The sequence below is a fragment of the Ranitomeya imitator genome, chromosome 1 (genome assembly GCF_032444005.1).
Source record: "Ranitomeya imitator isolate aRanImi1 chromosome 1, aRanImi1.pri, whole genome shotgun sequence".
Taxonomy (NCBI): Eukaryota; Metazoa; Chordata; class Amphibia; order Anura; family Dendrobatidae; genus Ranitomeya; species Ranitomeya imitator.
The window spans coordinates 574,284,385-574,305,955 of NC_091282.1; the positions used below are offsets into that span (position 1 = coordinate 574,284,385).

Sequence of the window (21,571 nt, forward strand, 5' to 3'; positions counted from 1 at the left end):
CATGTCTTCTATACGATGAACTCACAAGTAGACAACCTCAAACCATATAAAAACAGATTCAGGATTTATTTATACACCAACTCCTCAGACCACAGCACACAAGGCTCCAGAGTCAGCTAATGGGTAATGAAGCTTCCACAGGAAGGATAGACGGACAGGAACTGCGGTGACGCGCATAGCGACACCTATATAGAACTAGATCAGGCACTTCCTCTGCTGTACTCCACGCCACAGCATGATCAGCTGAAGAAATAGGTGGAATCCTTCACATACTCCAGGTTAAATGTTCCTGGGGGAGGGGGGGGGAAGGGATATATAAAAAAAAAAAGAATCAAGCCATAATTCATATAATAGCACCGAACACTCAGGATAGTTACAAAAAGAGAGTGGATTTGTTGCTCATAGCAACCAGATTGCATTCTTCATTATCACAAGGACATCTGGACGTTGAAACTGTGCTATAGGCAACGGCTTGACTGTGTGTGCACCAGAAGTGAGTCTTCCCACCACATTCTACTAGTAATTCATTACCTGTCTCGGGAACATCCCTGAAGAGATTCATCATTTTGAGGTTTTCTGGGTTATGAGGTTGTGCACTGAAAGCCATAACAATGAGAATATTAGCCACCACTTTATACGTTCGGATAAAACGTGGGGGTCTACATTCTGCACTCCACGTTCTGGGACATGCCCTCTTAGTTACTCACGATTGTGCACGCTAGTCATCCCCTCTGTACACTAAATGTCTGCCCCTTTTACAGTACTTACTTGTGGCAGTATTTTTCTATCAGGAATTGTGAGAGATTCTGTAATATAGGCTGACTGTGCAGAGACACAAACTGTTCCCGGCAAACCTGTGGACAAGCACTACAGTTACAGTTCTGATTCAGCATCTGCTGTGAAGGGTGCTCGCACACAAAAGATTCGCTTTCATACACATTCAGCTGAAACTATGGTGATGGACCGCAGTGAATAAGCAATTTTGAAGTTCAGAAATACAACCGGTGTGTAATGTGGACTGACGCACCAAAAGTACTCCAGGGAAGAAAGCAGGATAATGTGTAATGTCACAGCGGACAGCCACCTAGTAATTCTTCTTGGTACTACTCTGTAGTTCATCTATACAAACCAAGTCATCAGAATAATCATGGTCAGTGAAGAAACTGCCATGTTTAGCCTATAAAGGCATAGCTATGAACATAGATAGTAAGGCCTAATTCAGACAGTTTTTCACATACATTAAAAAACTGACAAGTTTTACCAGTGTTTGGGTTAGTTTCATCTGTTTTTTCCCTGATGAGAGAAAAAAAAAAAAAAGGTTTCTCCACCTTCTATCAGTGAAAAACAGATGGTATCCAAATGCTGTCCGATTTTTTTTTTCACTGACCCATAGACTTGCATGGTTGATTTTCATCTGACATTTGAATCAATATCAGACGTCTATTTTATTCCTTTGACCGAGTGGTGATTGAAAAATCTTATAGGTACAAGTGCCATCTGTGAAAAACATAAATGCCACTTGTACGAGAAAATCTGACCTCTAAATGAGCCCAAGCTGTATGGGACACATGGTATTACTGCTCCACAGTTCTACAGTATCCATTCACAGGATGATTGGCTGCCCACATGTTTACACCCCATCATAGCCGCGTGCAACGCATGCACTAATTAAGCAAGTGATTGTCTTTAGATCACACATTTCAATGTAGACATTAAAAAACTATCAGTGTTGCCAATAAACAGGCCATGCTGCTGAAATAATGAAACTGCTGGCACATGCTGCTAATAACTTTGTGCAAATTTAAGCAATCCACCTGTTATATCATCGATTGGCACTTTTTAAAGGCAGAATGTTTGCTTGTGTAAATGAGCTTTCAATGACCCCCCTTGTATATTAGACTAAAGGTACCTTCACACGAAGCGACGCTGCAGCGATACCGACAACGACAACAGCGACCAACGATGCCGGTAACCAGGGTAAACATCGGGTTACTAAGCGCAGGGCCGCACTTAGTAACCCGATGTTTACCCTGGTTACCAGCGTAAAAGTAAAAAAAAAAAAACACTACATACATACTTACCTTCCGCTGTCTATCCTCGGCGCTGTGCTTCTCTGCACTGACTGTGAGCACAGCGGCCGGAAAGCAGAGCGGTGACGTCACCGCTGTGCTTTCCGGCTGGCCGGCGCTCACAGCCAGTGCAGAGAAGCACAGCCGATTCAGCGATGTCTGCAGGGAGTCCAGCGACTAAATAAAGTGCTGGACTTTCTGCAGCAACCAACGACATCACAGCAGGATCCTGATCGCTGCTGCCTGTCAAACTGAACGATATCGCTAGCCAGGACGCTGCAACGTCACGTTCAGTGTGACGGTACCTTTACATCAGCCAACCCTGCCAATATCACCGGACTAAGATGATGATCAAATTTGTAATAGATAAGCTGCTGCCAGAAGGGTCTCGTAGTGGCTTTAGTGTATGGAGGAGTCAGAAGAGAGGGCTGCCGGCCAAACTATATTGTGCATGCCGCCCCTTGGGCTTTTTAACTGATATTTTGTTTACTTAAACCATTGACTAGTATTTCACAGCCATTCACATATATAGCATATATCAACAATCCAACATATATAAAACGCAGGAAAAGATGAAGGTAAATGTGCAGACATTTTAGATGGTGAAAAAGAGACAATATTCCTTTATAAGATATTACAAAACATCTATCTATAAATAAAGGTGGACAATATATCTTAATAAATATTACAAGGGGTCAATATTTCCATATGCATGGAAAATGGGAACATTTTGTGTACCTACCGTAAAATCCTTTTCTCCAAGCCATTCATTGGGGGACACAGACCGTGGGTATATGCTGCTGCTGCCAATAGGAGGCTGACACTAAGGGAATGTTTCCACGTTCAGGAAACGCTGCGTTTTTGACGCTGCATTGAGCCGCAGCGTCACAAACGCAGCTTCCAGATGTTGCAGCATATTGGAAGGGATTTCATGAAATCCCATCTCCACTATGCATTAAAAGACACATGCGGCATACCCGCGGAAACGGACATGCGGCACGTCTTTTAAGAACATAGCATGTCTTTACATTGCTGAAACAACACAAGGACAACGGAGGTGACCTGCCAGTGACCTCAGGTGCAGATTTGGTGAGGATTTTACCTGCATAAAATCCTGACCAAATCCTGAACGTGGACAAATACCCTAAGTCAGGGGTCCCCAACTCCAGTCCTCAAGGCCCACCAACAGGTCATGTTTTCAGGATTTCCTTTGCATTGCACAGGTGATGCAATTATTACCTGGGCAAGACTAAGGAAATCCTGAAAACATGACATGTTGGTGGGCCTTGAGGACTGGAGTTGGGGACCGCTGCCCTAAGTGATACAAAAAAAAGTTAGCTCCTCCCCTGCAGTATACACCCTCCTGCTGGCTCTCAGCTAACCAGTTCGGTACAAAAACAGTAGGAGATCAATAACAACTTAAAGTATAGCATGTCAAATTATAAAACAAGCAGAAGTTAATAACGGTGGGAGCTGTGTCCCCCAATCATTGGCTCGGAGAAAAGGATTTTACGGTGAGTACACAAAAATCCCTATTTCTCCTTCGCCTCATTGGGGGACACAGACCGTGGGACGTCCCAAAGCAGTCCCTGGGTGGGGGTAACATCAGATCAGGCCCTGTGTAACCGCTACTTACAAGTGCGCCACCGGGGCCTGCAGAGTCCGCCTGTCCAGACTCACATCTGCAGAAGTCTGGGAATTATAGTGCTTCAAGACTGCATGCAGACTGGACGAACCCGCATGCTTCCAGCCGTGCTTTACCGACGCCTGGTGCCTAGAGCCCAAGAAACCTCGATCGACAGCGTGGACAGGAGTTAGGCTGACGTCTAACCCGGAAGGACTCCTGGATGGTGTAACGAATCCACCAGGCTAACATGGCCGATGAAATGGCTAAATCCTACCATCAGGAAGCCTTCCTCTGACCGTCAGGAAGCCCAAATAAGGTGTCCAACCTTCGTAAGGACGCCGTGCAGGATACGTACCTACTCAGAGTACTCACTTCATCCAGAATATGGAGAACCCATCCCGTTTTGAGGACTGGTGCCGAAAGAGATAAGGGAAGAAAGATGCCTTGGTAACATTGGGAATACAATACCACCATGGTAACAAGGGACAGTGTTATGACCTGGTGGACAGGACAATAATGGACCTGGTGGTTAAGAGCACACGGAATGACCTGATAGTTACTGATAATAAAGGACGAGCTCTGGGACGTGGGAACTCTGCTGACCGCAATCCCTAATCCTATCAAACACACTAGAAATAGCCGTGGATTGCGCCTAACGCTCCCTATGCAACTCGGCACAGCCTAAGGAACTAGCTAGCCCTGAAGATAGAAAAATAAAGCCTACCTTGCCTCAGAGAAATTCCCCAAAGGAAAAGGCAGCCCCCCACATATAATGACTGTGAGTAAAGATGAAAATACAAACACAGAGATGAAATAGATTTAGCAAAGTGAGGCCCGACTTACTGAACAGACCGAGGATAGGAAAGGTTACTTTGCGGTCAGCATAAAAACCTACAAAAAGACCACGCAGGGGGCGCAAAAAAGATCCTCCGCACCGACTCACAGTGCGGAGGCGCTCCCTCTGCGTCCCAGAGCTTCCAGCAAGCAAGACAACAATAAAAATAGCAAGCTGGACAGAAAAATAGCAAACCAAAGAAATACAAGCTGGAACTTAGCTTCTGCTGGGAAGACAGGTCACAAGAACGATCCAGGAGTGAACTAGACCAATACTGGAACATTGACAGGTGGCATGGAGCAAAGATCTAAGTGGAGTTAAATAGAGCAGCAGCTAACGAATTAACCTTGTCACCTGTGGAAGGAAACTCAGAAACACCCACCAGAGGAAGTCCATGGACAGAACCAGCCGAAGTACCATTCATGACCACAGGAGAGAGCCCGACAACAGAATTCACAACAGGACAGGGATGGCATGAAGACAACCTTGCCTTGATGGTAATAAGGAAAAAAGTCTGAAAGAACGGAGCGTCTAGTTCCGAAGACTTGTCAGGATGACGAGATCGCAGAGAAAAAAAGAGGCGACCTTCCCTAATAGTAAAGTCTGTCCGGATCAGAAAGGAGTCTACTGTAAGACTCCCAGGACTCCCCCTCCCCCCCTTTTTTTTTCAGGCATGCGCAATCTGCGGTGCCCTTTGAACTTACAGCACAGGCGCCGGGGACATTCATGAAGGACATGGAGGCAGCGCCCAGAGGCCCTGAGTGATGGCTGGGAGGCGTTTGTGTCAGGGGGGTAAAGGCATGCCCCCCTGACAAAATAGAGGTATGAGGGACAAATTATAAAAACGATTATTTCAGCGTTGTCAGGGACACCAACTAAGAGAACCTTGACAGAATGCAGCATTAGTGCAGCACAATGTGGCTCCTTCAGTTAACCCCTTCATGACCCAGCCTATTTTGACCTTAAAGACCTTGCCGTTTTTTGCAATTCTGACCAGTGTCCCTTTATGAGGTAATAACTCAGGAACGCTTCAACGGATCCTAGCGGTTCTGAGACTGTTTTTTCGTGACATATTGGGCTTCATGTTAGTGGTAAATTTAGGTCAATAAATTATGCGTTTATTTGTGATAAAAACGGAAATTTGGCGAAAATTTTGAAAATTTCGCAATTTTCACATTTTGAATTTTTATTCTGTTAAACCAGAGAGTTATGTGACACAAAATAGTTAATAAATAACATTTCCCACATGTTTACTTTACATCAGCACAATTTTGGAAACAAAATTTTTTTTGCTAGGAAGTTATAAGGGTTAAAATTTGACCAGCGATTTTTTTAGGGACCACCTCACATATGAAGTCAGTTTGAGGGGTCTATATGGCTGAAAATACCCAAAAGTGACACCATTCTAAAAACTGCACCCCTCAAGGTACTCAAAACCACATTCCAGAAGTTTATTAACCCTTCAGGTGCTTCACAGCAGCAGAAGCAACATGGAAGGAAAAAATGAACATTTACCGTATTTTCCGCTTTGTAAGACGCACTTTATTTCCCCCAAATTTGGGGGGGAAATGTGGGTGCGTCTAACAAAGCGGATATACCGCTTACCATTACAGGCTGGGAGGAGGGGGTGTCCGCCGCCGCTACCGCCTGCCGCCGCTGTCGTCCGCCGCCACTGCCGGGGTTGTCCGCTGCTGCCCCGGGTGATGCTGAAGGCTCCGGTGCTGCGGGGGGCTCTGGCGACATATTGTGAAAGACCAGAGCCCCCCGGCAGTTCTTCCATGCGTTCCAGTATGACTAATTCCGGGAAAATGGCCGCCGGAATCTCGGGAGATGAGATTTCAGCGCTGAGATCTCATCTCTCGAGATTCCGGCGGCCATTTTCCCGGAGTTAGTTCCAGTATGACTGACTCCGGGAAAATGGCCGCCGGAATCTCGGGAGATGAGATTTCAGCGCTGAGATCTCATCTCTCGAGATTCCGGCGGCCATTTTCCCGGAATTAGTCATACTGGAACGCATGGAAGAACTGCCGGGGGGCTCTGGTCTTTCACAAAATGTAGCCAGAGCCCCCCGCAGCACCGGAGACAGCCCTACAGCACAGGAGCCCCCTGCAGACCCCTCATCCCAGCCTGCAGCAAAGGAGCCCCCTGCAGACCCCTCATCCCAGCCTGCAGCAAAGGAGCCCCCTGCAGACCCCTCATCCCAGCCTGCAGCAAAGGAGCCCCCTGCAGACCCCTCATCCCAGCCTGCAGCAAAGGAGCCCCCTGCAGACCCCTCATCCCAGCCTGCAGCACAGGAGCCCCCCTGCAGCACAGGAGCCCCCTGCAGACCCCCTCATCCCAGCCTGCAGCAATGCTCCACTCCTGCCTCCGGCAACGAGCCTGGGACCCTGATCCACCACAACCACAACCCCCGGTAAGTAATAAGACGCATGGATTATAAGACGCCCCACCAATTTATTAAAAAATAGTTTTTTCCTATTTTTCTCCTCAAAATTTGGGGTGCGTCTTATAATCCGGAGCGTCTTACAAAGCGAAAAATACGGTAACTTTTTAGTCACAAAAATTATCTTTTAGCAACAATTTTTTTATTTTCCCAATGGTAAAAGGAGAAACTGAACCACGTAAGTTGTTGTCCAATTTGTCCTGAGTACGCTGATACCTCATATGTGGGGGTAAACCACTGTTTGGGCGCACGGCAGGGCTTGGAAGGGAAGGAGCGCCATTTGACTTTTTGAATAAAAAATTGGCTCCACTCTTTAGCGGACACCATGTCACGTTTGGAGAGCCCCCGTGTGCCTAAAAATTGGAGCTCCCCCACAAGTGACCCCATTTTGGAAACTAGACGCCCCAGGGAACTTATCTAGATGCATAGTAAGCACTTTGAACCCCCAGGTGCTTCACAAATTGATCCGTAAAAATGAAAAAGTACTTTTTTTCACAAAAAAATTCTTTTAGCCTCAATTTTTTCATTTTCACATGGGCAACAGGATAAAATGGATCCTAAAATTTGTTGGGCAATTTCTCCTGAGTACACTGATACCTCATATGTGGGGGTAAACCACTGTTTGGGCACATGGTAAGGCTCGGAAGGGAAGGAGCGCCATTTGACTTTTTGAATGAAAAATTATCTCCATCGTTAGCGGACACCATGTCGCGTTTGGAAAGCTCCTGTGTGCCTAAACATTGGCGCTCCCCCACAAGTGACCCCATTTTGGAAACTAGACCCCCCAAGGAACTTATTTAGATGCCTAGTGAGCACTTTAAACCCTCAGGTGCTTCACAAATTGATCTGTAAAAATGAAAAAGTACTTTTTTTTCACAAAAAAATTCTTTTCGCCTCAATTTTTTCATTATCACATGGGCAATAGGATAAAATGGATCATAAAATTTGTTGGGCAATTTCTCCCGAGTAAGCCGATACCTCATATGTGGGGGTAAACCACTGTTTGGGCACTCGGCAGGGCTCGGAAGGGAAGGCGCGCCATTTGACTTTTTGAATGGAAAATTAGCTCCAATTGTTAGCGGACACCATGTCGCGTTTGGAGAGCCCCTGTGTGCCTAAACATTGGAGCTCCCCCACAAGTGACCCCATTTTGGAAGCTAGACCCCCCAAGGAACTTATCTAGATGCATATTGAGCACTTTAAACCCCCAGGTGCTTCACAGAAGTTTATAACGCAGAGCCATGAAAATAAAAAATAATTTTTCTTTCCTCAAAAATGATTTTTTAGCCTGGAATTTCCTATTTTGCCAAGGGTAATAGGAGAAATTGGACCCCAAATGTTGTTGTCCAGTTTGTCCAGAGTACGCTGATACCCCATATGTGGGGGTAAACCACTGTTTGGGCGCACGGCAGGGCTCGGAAGGGAAGGCACGCCATTTGGTTTTTTAAATGGAAAATTAGCTCCAATCATTAGCGGACATCATGTCACGTTTGGAGAGCCCCTGTGTGCCTAAACATTGGAGATCCCCCAGAAATGACCCCATTTTGGAAACTAGTCCACCAAAGGAACTAATCTAGATGTGTGGTGAGGACTTTGAACCCCCAAGTGCTTCACAGAAGTTTATAACGCAGAGCCATGAAAATAAAAAAAAAAAATTATTTTCTCAAAAATGATCTTTTAGCCTGCAATTTTTTATTTTCCCAAGGGTATCAGGAGAAATTTGACCCCAAAAGTTGTTGTCCAGTTTCTCCTGAGTACGCCGATACCCCATATGTGGGGGTAAACCACTGTTTGGGCACATGCCGGGGCTCGGAAGTGAAGTAGTGACATTTTGAAATGCAGACTTTGATGGAATGCGTCACGTTGCGTTTGCAGAGCCCCTGATGTGGCTTAACAGTAGAAACCCCCCACAAGTGACCCCATTTTGGAAACTAGACCCCGAAAGGAACTTATCTAGATGTGTGGTGAGCACTTTGAACCCCCAAGTGCTTCACAGAAGTTTATAATGCAGAGCCGTGAAAATAATAAATGCATTTTCTTTCCTCAAAAATAATTATTTAGCCCAGAATTTTTTTATTTTCCCAAGGGTTATAGGAGAAATTGGACCCCAAAAGTTGTTGTTCAGTTTCTCCTGAGTACGCTGATACCCCATGTGTGGAGGTAAACCACTGTTTGGGCACACGTCGGGGCTCAGAAGGGAAGTAGTGACTTTTGAAATGCAGACTTTGATGGAATGGTCTGCGGGCGTCACGTTGCGTTTGCAGAGCCCCTGGTGTGCCTAAACAGTAGAAACCCCCCACAAGTGACCCCATTTTAGAAACTAGACCCCCCAAGGAACTTATCTAGATATGTGGTGAGCACTTTGAACCCCCAAGTGCTTCACAGACGTTTACAATGTAGAGCCGTGAAAATAATAAATCATTTTTCTTTCCTCAAAAATGATGTTTTAGCAAGCATTTTTTTATTTTCACAAGGGTAACAGGAGAAATTGGACCCCAGTAATTGTTGCGCAGTTTATCCTGAGTATGCTGGTACCCCATATGTGGGGGTAAACCACTGGGCACACGTCGGGGCTCGGAATTGAGGGAGCACCATTTGACTTTTTGAATACGAGATTGGCTGGAATCAATGGTGGCGCCATGTTGCGTTTGGAGACCCCTGATGTGCCTAAACAGTGGTAACCCCTCAATTCTACCTCCAACACTAACCCCCCCCCACACCCCTAACCCTAATCCCAGCTGTAGCCATAACCCTAATCACAACCCTAACCGCAACACACCCCTAACCACAACCCTAATTCCAACCCTAACCCTAAGGCTATGTGCCCACGTTGCGGATTCGTGTGAGATTTTTCAGCATCATTTTTTAAAAATCCGCGGGTAAAAGGCACTGCGTTTTACCTGCGGATTTTCCGCGGATTTCCAGTGTTTTTTGTGCAGATTTCACCTGCGGAAAACGCTGCGGAATCCGCACAAAGAATTGACATGCTGCGGAAAATACAACGCAGCGTTTCCGTGCGGTATTTTCCGCACCATGGGCACAGCGGATTTGGTTTCCATATGTTTACATGGTACTGTACACCTGATGGAACACTGCTGCGAATCCGCAGCCAAATCCGCACCGTGTGCACATAGCCTAATTCTAAAGGTAGGTGCACACGCTGCGGAAAACGCTGCGGATCCGCAGCAGTTTCCCATGAGTTTACAGTTCAATGTAAACATATGGGAAACAAAAATCGCTGTACACATGCTGCATGTCACTTCTTTGTGCGGATTCCGCAGCGGTTTTACAACTGCTCAAATAGAAAATCGCAGTTGTAAAACCGCAGTGAAATGCGCAGAAAAAACGCGGTAAATCCGCCATAAATCCGCAGCGGTTTAGCACTGCGGATTTATCAAATCCGCAGCGGAAAAATCCGCAGAGGACCAGAATACGTGTGCACATACCGAAACCCTAACCCTACCCCTACCCCTAACCCTATTCTAACAGTGGAAAAAAAAATTCTTTATTTTTTTATTGTCTCTACCTATGAGGGTGACAAAGGGGGGGGGGTCATTTATTATTTTTTTTTATTTTGATCACTGAGATAGATTATATCTCAGTGATCAAAATGCACTTTGGAACGAATCTGCCGGCCGGCAGATTCGGCGGGCGCATGCGCCCGCCATTTTGGAAGATGGCGGCGCCCGGGGAGAAGACGGACGGACCCCGGCAGGATCGGTAAGTATGATGGGGTGGTGGGGGGCACGGGGAGGGATCGGAGCATGGGGGGGTGAATCGAAGCATGGGGGGGTGAATCGGAGCGCGGGAGGGGTGGAACGGAGCACGGGGGGGTGGAACGGAGCACGGGGGGGTGGAACGGAGCACGGAGGGGGGTGGATCGGAGTGCAGGGGGGGTGATTGGAGCACGGGGGGAGCGGACAAGAGCACGGGGGGGAGCGGAGCACAGGACAGAGGGGGGCCGGAGCAGTGTACCGGACAGATCGGGGGGCTGGGGGGGCGATCGGTGGGGTGGGGGCACATTAGTATTTCCAGCCATGGCCGATGATATTGCAGCATCGGCCATGGCTGGATTGTAATATTTCACCCGTTATAATAGGTGAAATATTACAAATCGCTCTGATTGGCAGTTTCACTTTCAACAGCCAATCAGAGCGATCGTCGCCACGGGGGGGGTGAAGCCACTCCCCCTGGGCTAAACTACCACTCCCCCTGTCCCTGCAGATCGGGTGAAATGGGAGTTGACCCTTTCACCCGATCTGCAGGGACGCGATCTTTCCATGACGCCACATAGGCGTCATGGGTCGGATTGGCACCGACTTTCATGACGCCTACGTGGCGTCATGGGTCGGGAAGGGGTTAAAAACGCCTGGGGGGGGGGGGGTGACAGGTTCCCTTTAAGGTCCCAAAGATCTAATGGTATGTGAAAGGGAAGGACCACATGTTGAAACTCCCTGCGAGAAAGTCCCTACTTGCAGTTTCATTGCATTAAGACGGAAAAAGTACTAGCTCCACGAACAAAAAACCTAATGTGGTCCGAGCGGATCTCCCAGGACCACTGGGGCCCTTCCTGCTTCCAAATGACTCTCAGAAGTAGGGGAAGAGGGGTTATGGAAACTGGTACCACGGAAGAACCAGAGCATTCACTGCAATGGCTTTTGGATCTTGAGGCCGAACCATGAACACGAGTACTTTGGCGTTCAGTCTGGACACCATCTGATCTACATCTGGAGTGCCCCAGTGAAGGCAGATCTGATGGAAGACTTCTGGGTGAAGTTCTCACTCACTTGAGGCGGGACCCTGATGGCTATAGAAGTCTACCGCCCAGAGATCTACTCCTGGGATGTGTACTGCCGAGATCACCAAATGATAGATCTTGGCCCATCAGAGGGTACCTTGTCCAAGATGCCTGACCATGGGTACCTGCCAGATGATTGACGTATGGCACAGCCGTGGCATTATCCAATTGAATTCGGATGGGGTGACTCGCCAGAGGGCAGAGGACCTGCTGTAGGCCTAGCCGTATCGTTCGGATCCCCAGAACAAAGATTGGGAGAAGAAGACTGGCATCGGTAGTCACTAATAAACATTGAACCGGAAGGAACTCCCCTGGATGAGGAAGAAGCTCAGAGACTAACCCCTCTGAAAGCCTGTTTGACCTACAGAAAACGAGCGGAGCGAAGCAAACCGCTTCCATTGCAGTCACCATTTTTCCTCATGACCCTCCCAGCAAATCGAATGGAATGAGTGATCAAGTAAGTGAGTTCTGAGTTGAAGGGCCACGGCCTTGTCTCAAGGGAGAAATGCCAACCCTTTGGAAGTTTGCAGGATCATCCTCGAAAAGGATATCTGCTGGGCAGGAAAAGAGGAAAAACCTGTCTAGATGAAGCTGCCAGCTCAGGAGAGAGAGGGTATAGCAATTTATATAGACGACTCAGCGTAGTCCTGGAAGAGCGGCTAGAAAGTCGACTGGATAGGGCAGGACGACCACGACTCTAGGTTGCAAGAGGAACATGACAGCCACCATGACCCTTGCGAACAATCAGGGTGCGGTAGCAAGGCCGAAGGACAAGGTCGTGACTTGAAAATGCTGTTTGCGAAAGAGAAAGCGAAGGAGTTTTTGAAGAGGGGACAATAGGAATGCGAAGGTAAGCATCCCAAATGTCGGTGGATGCCAGAAACTCCCCCCTTTTTTCGTTGAAGTAATGGCTGAGCGGAGGAACTCCATCCGAAGAAGGAGGACCTTGTCCAGCTTGGTAAAAGTTTGCGGTCCAGGATCGGTCTTACTTTTCGGTCCCCCTTTTTGGAACCAAGATCCCTTAGATCTAGACCGTCCTGGACAATTCTTCCACTGGTTGGGTCTATAGGAAATATGCGATCCTAGGTAGTGATGTCAGAGGCTTTTTGAACTGAGTACGCTTCCATACTCTGAGCTATAATGCCCTTCTGGGTGTAATGGCATTTGCTGCTGACTAGCGCAACTAGCTGCATTCGAGAGGCGTGAACCAGCTAATCTCCCGCTCAAGAAATTTGATTGACCAGCTGTACTGTCTTCGGGAAAAGGTTACTGGATGTGAATCAAAGTAGTTAAGGTCTCCGACCAGGAGACCATTGCTCTAACAACCCATGCGGTGGCTAAGGAAGGGTAGACCATTCAACCCGAGGCTGCAAGATGGAACAAACCAGATTTGCCATCTGACAGTCCGCTGTAATTTTAATTGATGACCCATCGGGCAGGAATACTGGTAGACAAACCACAGGAGATTCTACCCGGTTAATCTGCCAAGTGGCAGAATGGGCGGCTGCATCCAGAAGGTCAGGAAAAGCCGTCTCTTGCTACCTCCTCTCTCTTTTGACAGTGCGGAGTTAAAATGATGAACCCTCGATCCACCACCCTCTTAACAGAGAAGTGGAGAGGGATCATCCGCCTTCTTGCATCATCTGCTAAATAGTGGAGATGCAGAGAGCGGCGCTCAGACGCCAAAAAAGGGTGCCACTGTACATCCACAGAGTTCAGGTCACCGGGTGGATAGGGCTGGCTGCAGAAGAGTATACATGGAGGCGACACTCCATGTGCTCGTCTATTGATGGTGTCGGAAGATCGAAGCCCTTTAAAAGGACCCGTCGCCCCTAAGAATCTGACCTGGCATGGCATCCCACATCGTAGGGGGGTATACGTGGAGGGGCACCCCACGTGTTTGCATATTGGCTCCACGCCTGCAGAGGCTTCTGTCCAGTGAATCGCTTATCCGGACGCTCCCTGTCCGGGTGAATGACAAATGTTCTGCGAGGGAGTTTAATCTCTTTATGAGGGACACTGCGTGATCTAGAGTAGAACCATAGCCCTCATCAATCTACAGAGATTGATTGATGATATAAATAGTCAAATTCATTCTTTTCTGAAGCTCCGGCGAGTCCAGATCCAAGGCAGTATCCGATCCATATCAGAGTCTTGTTCTCAGCAAATCATTGGTGAGGGAGATAAGGAAATGAAGCTTCCATTTTCTAGACGCCTGTACGTTTCTAGAATACTTGCGGCCCCTGCTAGCTGACGGCTCCCATGTAGGAGAGGAGCAATGTATACCGGTCCTGCGAGCACTCCGAGCCACACAGGGTTCACGGAGAGCTTCAATCTCTTTTTTTGATTCAAATAAATTTTTATTAAGAATAACAAGATAAATGACATGTTACATTCTTATTTTCAATACAAAGCTTTCCCCCCCCCCCCCCCTTCAAACATTCCCCTTCACTCCCACCACCCCCCAACCCCACCCAACAAAGCAGCTCACCTTGCTTAGCACTTCCATCATTAGACAAATATACTATCTAATCCCTCGGCCAATAATATAAGCCACATTTAACATTACCATTAATTAGGAACCTTAATTAACTCTCCCTCTATAATACCCCTATCCCATAGCAATCCACGGAGACCACATTTTATTGAACATTTCGATTTTCCCTCTTTTTTTTTATAAAACCCCTTTTCCAGTGTCAGGCCCTGCTTCACATACTGGAGGAACTCTCCTCTTGACGGCGGTTCTTCCCTAATCCAATTTCGAGCTATTACCTTCCTAGCCATGTATAACAATCTGGCAATAGCTATCTTTAGGTTGTTATCCACTCCAATCTCATCCACACATCCCAACAAGCACACTATAGGATCCCTTGGCACCTTATATCCATACGCACCTTCCATACGACTCAAAACTACCACCCAAAAAGCAGCCAGTCTCGGACACGTCCACATCATATGGAGTATATCAGCATCTGCAGTTTTACACCTCGGGCATTCAGAATCATCACGCAAACCAGCCTTATATAGCACCATCGGTGACTTATAAACCCTGTGTATCACATAGAGCTGTGACAGTCTATACGGTTCGCTCAGTGACAATCGTGGGACCCATTCTAGCACCGACTCCCAAGTCTCATTCTCCATTGGACCCAGATCCCTCTCCCACTTAGCTCTCGCCATTATTGGAAACCCCAATAGGAAAGTGTGCAACAGATCTTTATACAAAGTAGATATGACTCCCCCAGTAGTCCCTTCATTACACACATACTCCAGTACAATATCCCTCTGAATTCCAATACCTCCGTTTCTACTCTGAGCTCCAAAAGCATGCCTCATCCGCAAATACTGAAATTCCCGCACAGTCCCAAGACCAAATTCCGCCTGTAATTGGGAAAATGATTTCAATTCACCTCGCTCAATTATTTGATACACGTATTGAATCCCTTTGACTTGCCATTCTGTCAGTACCCCCAGTGCCTCAAACTCCTGTAAGCTGCTGTTATGCCATAGCGGTGAGAATCTAGTCAAATCCGTGACCCCCCGTATATGTCTCAGCCTACCCCACAGCCTGCGTATCAACAACACAGTCGGGTATAATTTCCCCAGAGCCCCCAGGGATCCATCCTCCAAACATTGTACCACTGGCCTTCTTTTTGTCACCACTTCCATCAGCCGCTGTACCGCCCCAGATGACCCTTCATGCGCCCAGCCTTTTAAATGCTGACTCTGGGCTGCAATAAAATATATTTCAGGGTTAGGCAATGCCAATCCCCCATCTTCCTTGGGTCGCTGAAGTGTCTCCAGTTTGATACGCGGATGCTGTCTCCCCCATATCAAATTCCTGAACAGAGAGTTAATCTGTCTAAATCTCCCGCGTGGTATCCAAACATTATGAAGAATATACAGTATTTTTGGCATCAAAATCATTTTAATAAGATTCACCCTACCTACCACAGATAAATGCAGTTTAAGCCAAGCATCCGTTTTCGCTTTAAGAACATCTAAGATTGGAGTCAGATTTCTATGTACATAGTCAGTAACAGGCATAGATACCCATATTCCAAGGTACTTAAATTGGCTAGTCACCTCCAGTCGCCCATCCTCCAGTGGCTCCCCACCATCATCATCCACCTTAAACAAGACAGACTTACTCCAGTTTATCCTAAGTCCTGACACCGATCCGAAACGCTCAATAATCCCAATGGCTCCCTCCAAGGACGTACCCGGGTCAGCCAGAAATAGCAGAATGTCATCCGCATACAACGCCACCCTTTCTTCAATCATCCCATATTTAAACCCAGTCACTTCATCAGACCGTCGAAGCTTAGCAGCCAGTGGTTCCACAGCAAGAGCAAACAAAAGAGGAGAGAGCGGACACCCCTGTCTCGTCCCTCTAGCCAGTTGTATGGTCCGTGATAACTCCCCATTTACCCTAACCCTAGCCATCGGCATTGAGTACATCAGTCGAATCCAGGATATGAACTGCAGTCCAAACCCCATACTCCGGAGCACCTGCCAGAGATATCCCCACTCCACACTATCGAACGCCTTATGAGCGTCTAAAGATGCAATAACTCTCTGGCCACAGTTGTCGGATCTGAGTTGCAAATTCATATACAGCCTTCGTAAGTTGATCGCAGTGGACCGATCAGGCATAAAGCCAGACTGGTCTGAGTGCACCAGGCCGGAAATAACACTTGTCAACCTCATCGCCAACACCTTAGCCAGAAGTTTAACGTCTGTAGTAAGCAAGGAGATTGGCCGATATGAATCCGGCTGTGTCGGGTCCTTCCCCTCCTTAGGAATCACCACTATTATGGCCTCCCGCATAGATGCCGGTAGACGACCGCCACTCCTAGAATCCTCCAGAAGTACCCTTAATTTAGGGATCAGCACTTCCCCAAAGTTTTTATAAATTTCAGCAGGAAATCCATCTACGCCAGGTGCCTTCCCATTAGCCATAGACTGCAGTGCCTGACCCAACTCCTCCTCCGTGATGGGAGCTTCCAAATCTTCTCTATGTCACTCAGCCTTGGGAGCTCCAATTCCTCAAGGAACGCCACCGTGTCCTCCACCGACCCATCTACCTGAGAGGAATATAGGTCCACATAAAAATCCGCAAAAATGTCCAAAATCTCTGAAGTCTCAGAGACAGCCACACCGCTCCCCGACACCAAAGAATGAACAAAGGAAGTGTTTCTCTGGGCAGAAGCCACCATCGATAGCAAATGACCCACAGATTCACCCTCCCGGTAAAAAGCCAGATTCATGAATTCCCTCTTCCTTTTAGCCTTACCGAGCAATACCTCCTCCAACTGACTCTGAGCTGCCTTTAGCCTCCTCCCAGCTTCCGGAGTACCCGCTATTACCATCTCATCTTCGGCTATCCTCAGCCCTTCAACCGCCAACCTCTCTGTCTCTCTCTATTTCCTCTTACACCTGCTAATATCCCTGAACAGCAGTCCCCTCAAGTACGCTTTCATGGCTTCCCACACAGTAAGAACATCTACACTTCCCTCGTTGATCTCAAAAAATTCCACCAACTCCTTCTTTATCTTTTCCAAGTCCATACTGTGTAGCCAATTAGGGTGAATCTTCCACTCCTTCCTGCTCCCGATCCGTGTCCCCACCGGCCAAAATTCCACCTCAACTGGACTATGGTCTGAAAGAGCCCTAAGCAAATATCTCACCTCCCCTACCATCGTGTCCAGTAAACAGTTACCCAGCGCCAAGTCAATCCTACCATGAGCTGGCGAGTAGCATGAGTACGTCCTTTCCCCAATATGTCTAACTCTCCATAAATCAATCATACCTACTTCCCGGACATAGGTCCCAAATGTAGTGATATGTCCCCCTGTTCTATTCTGGGGATTTTTGTTTTTGTCCCAAAAGTCATCACAGATATTATTAACCCTCCGTCACATACAAATGATCTGACAGGCGCTTCTCTTTTAGGCTACGTTCACACTAGCGTTCTGCTAGTGTGCGTCGCCTTAGCGTCGGGCGACGCAGCGGCGACGCACGCGTCATGCGCCCCTATGTTTAACATGGGGGACGCATGCGTTTTTGTGTGTTGCGTTTTGCAACACTTGCGTCTTTTTTGCCGCTAGCGTCGGACCAAGAAAACGCAACAAGTTGCATTTTTCTTGCGTCCAATTTTCGGCAAAAAACGACGCACGCGTCGCAAAACGCAGCGTTTTTGCGTGCGTTTTGCCGCGTTTTTGTGTGCGTCGTGCGTTGCGTCGCCGACGCAGCGGCGCGCAACGCTAGTCTGAACGTAGCCTTACTTTCATTTCTCCTTCCTCACCAGATTGTGAGGAAACCCCCTCCCTCCAGGTAGTCTCCTGTCTCTTGAAGGTCTGTGAAACCTGATATCACAGTTGGATTTCAGAGCTTCAGGGGAGAGGATATAGCTGCACAGATCTCTCAGGCTCATTGTATGTGAATACGTCACATTCAGTAAGGTTGGTATTTTATGTATTTATTCATCACAATAGTTTATTTAGCTGTTTTATGAATGTATAGCACAAAATGTGAGGATATTTCATAGAAATAAGGGAGATTTTATAAAAGAAAGTGTGCTGCTCAGGCATATACAGTAGTTCCCTAACATATTCCTTCTCTTGCTTCAGATTATCTGCTGAAATGGAGAGGAAAATGTACAATTTATCCAAACAACTTGATGTTGAGGAAGTAACAAACATGCTGTTAGATGATAGAGACCTCACACTGAATGAGGATTTAGGAGAGGAAAGTGAGATTGATTCTCATGATGAGGTGGAAGAATGTGTCCTGGATTCTGAAACAGAGCAAGATGGTGACAGTGGTGAGGATGAAGAAGTTGGATCATATTATATTGGAAAAGATAAAAATACTAAATGGAACAAGAAGCCATTCCAGAAAAAACGTAGGGAACCTTTAAACATTATTACTCACCTTCCTGCAGTAATAGGAACTGCACGTAATGCAAAAACTGCCGTTGAATGCTGGAACAGTATATTTACAGATGACATTCTGGACTCTATTGTCACATATACCAACCAATATATAGACATTATAAAGGACAAGTACATCTGCAACAGAACCATCAAGCCCACAGATGAAATAGAACTGCGTGCTTTTTTTGGATTACTGTACCTTGCAGGAGCTTATAGGGCAAATAGACAAAGTTTGGAGGAACTTTGGGGTAAAGATGGGGATGGAGTTGAAAAAAGTAGCCTTGTTATGTCCATAAACAGATTCAAGATTCTAATTCGTTGCCTTCGGTTTGACGACAGAACTACCCGAACCGAACGCAAAACACATGACCGACTTGCTCCAATTCGTGATATATTTCAAAGATTTGTTGTAAACTGTAAACAAAGTTATTACCCTGGAGAGAATCTCACTATTGACGAAATGCTCCCTGGTTTTCGTGGTAGATGTGCCTTTCGTCAATATATTCCATCAAAGCCAAACAAATATGGAATAAAAATTTATGCCCTTGTTGATGCCAGTAAGACCTACACTTACAACCTGGAAGTTTATGCAGGAAAACAACCAGAAGGTCCTTGCTGTGTGAGCAACAAACCCATTGATGTTGTAAAAAGACTGGCTGAACCCTTATTTGGATCGGGTCGCAATATTACAGCTGACAATTGGTTTACAAGTTGTGATCTGATTGATTATCTGAAAATTCAGAAGCTGTCATATGTGGGAACTGTAAGAAAAAACAAAAGGGAATTGCCGCCACAGTTTGTAAGTGTGAAAGAGAGACAACAGTACAGCAGTATGTTTGCATTCCATAATGGAAAGGCTTTAGTTTCCTATGTACCACATACCAAAAAAATCGTACTTCTTCTATCAACACTTCATGATGATGCTGCCATCGATCCTGGGACTGGGGCAGAAAAAAAACCGGAGATAATTACATTTTACAATGCCACCAAAGGGGGTGTGGATACAGCAGATCAGATGTGCTCCACTTTCAACGTCAGCAGAAACATCAAACGCTGGCCAATGGTCATATTTTTTGCTATGTTGAATTTGGGTGGTATAAATTCACAAGTAATTTATCTTGAAAACAAGCTTGAACCACTCCGTAGACGATTGTATCTGAAAAAATTGGCCCATGAACTAGTACTTGGAGAGCTACGCAGGAGAAGCGTGAAAACAATCGGTATCCCCTCTTCAAGTTCAGCTCAAAAGGTTCCGCCCAGAAGATGATGGTGAAAAGTCACCATCTGCACCACCTCACAAAAGAAGGAGATGCACCACCTGCCAAACGGAAAGCGGAACCAGAAGGCTTTCAAATTATGAATGTCTCAAATGTCATAAAGCAATTTGCCTGACACATGCAAAAATGGTGTGTAATTCTTGCTATTTGCTCTGCAAGTGTGACTTTTCTGGGGAAACCTCAGCATCTACTTCTGATTGAATATGTTTTTAATAGTACTTAAGGTACCTTAAAATTAAGTTTGTGTTCAAAAATTTTCTTTGTACATTTTTTTGAGAGAGTCGAACTGGGGACTATTTGGCGGGAGTTTTGAAAAGTTTGTATTTCATAGTTATTAGTTTTATGTTAAGTAAATGGTTTTTTTTTGCAACTGATTATGTGTAGTCTCTTTTATTACATCCCTATGAAGGTCACTGATCACTTTTAGAGCACTGAAATTGCAAACATTAGATATTATAGGTATTTTTCCAGCAGGCGCCTGACAGGCACATTGTATGTGAACTCGTTAGTCCGAATATTGTATGTGACGGAGGGTTAAGATCGCCAATAATTAGAGATGGTAACGGTCCCCAACGCTCTACCCTCTCCAGCACCTCTCTTATCTTCTTACTTGAGTATGGGGGCGGAATATACATTGCCGCTATACACATCAACACTCCATTTATTTTACATTTCACCACCACATACTGACCATCCACATCTTCTTTTACCATTACCTCCTCATACTGCACCCCCGCAGGTATTAACACAGACACACCCCTAGAGTACGTCGAGAAAGTAGAATGATACGCCCTCTGTATCCAGCGCCTATTCAATACGTTCACCCTCTCCCGCACTAAATGTGTCTCCAGCAGACATATCATTGAGACCTTCTGTTCTCGGACATACTGCAGACTTGCCGCCCGCCGTGTTTTATCCGCCAGACCTCTCACATTCCAACTCAATATTTTAATACAATCTCCCATCATGTGGCTCATCATTTCTTAAAGTATCCAATTTCCCAAGTATGAGCTGCCCCAACCCTCCCACCCCCTTGCCCCCTCCCAACTTGCCCCCCTAACCCCCCCAATATAACGCATTCTTCCTCTCATCAAGAGTGGGGCTCCACTGCCCACTGCGAACACTCTCCCTTACTTAACCCTCTCCATTCGCGTCCCGCTGCCATAACCATCACAATTTCCCCCCCAACTTTCACTTTATTGTATCTTAACATTTCAACTTATATTAACATATAGAAAAAGTACCAAACCAGTTCACAGTACCCAGCATAACCCTCCTCCCCCGTACTTCGTAGTTGGTACTGTCCCCTCCGGCCATTCCTTCAATATGACCCAGCAAAACCCCCAACAGTTGCTCAACTCTTTAACCATTGCTAACGAGCGCAGAACTCTCCTCTATCGACAGAGAAAACAAATCCCAACTGGATCTCGCCGAAATGTCAGTCGCCCATTCCCGTAAGTTTTTTCTCATGAGTATCAAGCCACTGGGTAGCGTCCTCCGGTGTCAAGAAAAAGTGGGTCTTATTAAAAGCCACCAGTCTCAGCTTGGCAGGAAACATCACTGAGTACTGCACTCCCAGCTCCC

The 21,571-nt window shown here is 46.5% G+C and overlaps 1 protein-coding gene across 2 annotated transcripts in view; it reads right to left on the reverse strand.

Annotated features, from left to right (window-relative positions):
• Positions 1-47: 47 nt before the first annotated feature.
• Positions 48-21,571, reverse strand: part of POLRMT (RNA polymerase mitochondrial) — a 126,748-nt gene continuing 105,224 nt past the window's right edge. Inside the window, exons 19-21 of one of the 2 annotated variants that reach the window (XM_069767830.1) lie at positions 769-854; positions 532-596; positions 48-289 (exon numbers count right to left, since the gene is read on the reverse strand). In XM_069767830.1, coding sequence (XP_069623931.1) covers positions 240-289; positions 532-596; positions 769-854 — 201 coding nt within the window. In that variant the 3' untranslated portion in view covers positions 48-239. The other variant, XM_069767829.1, reaches the window with a different exon arrangement.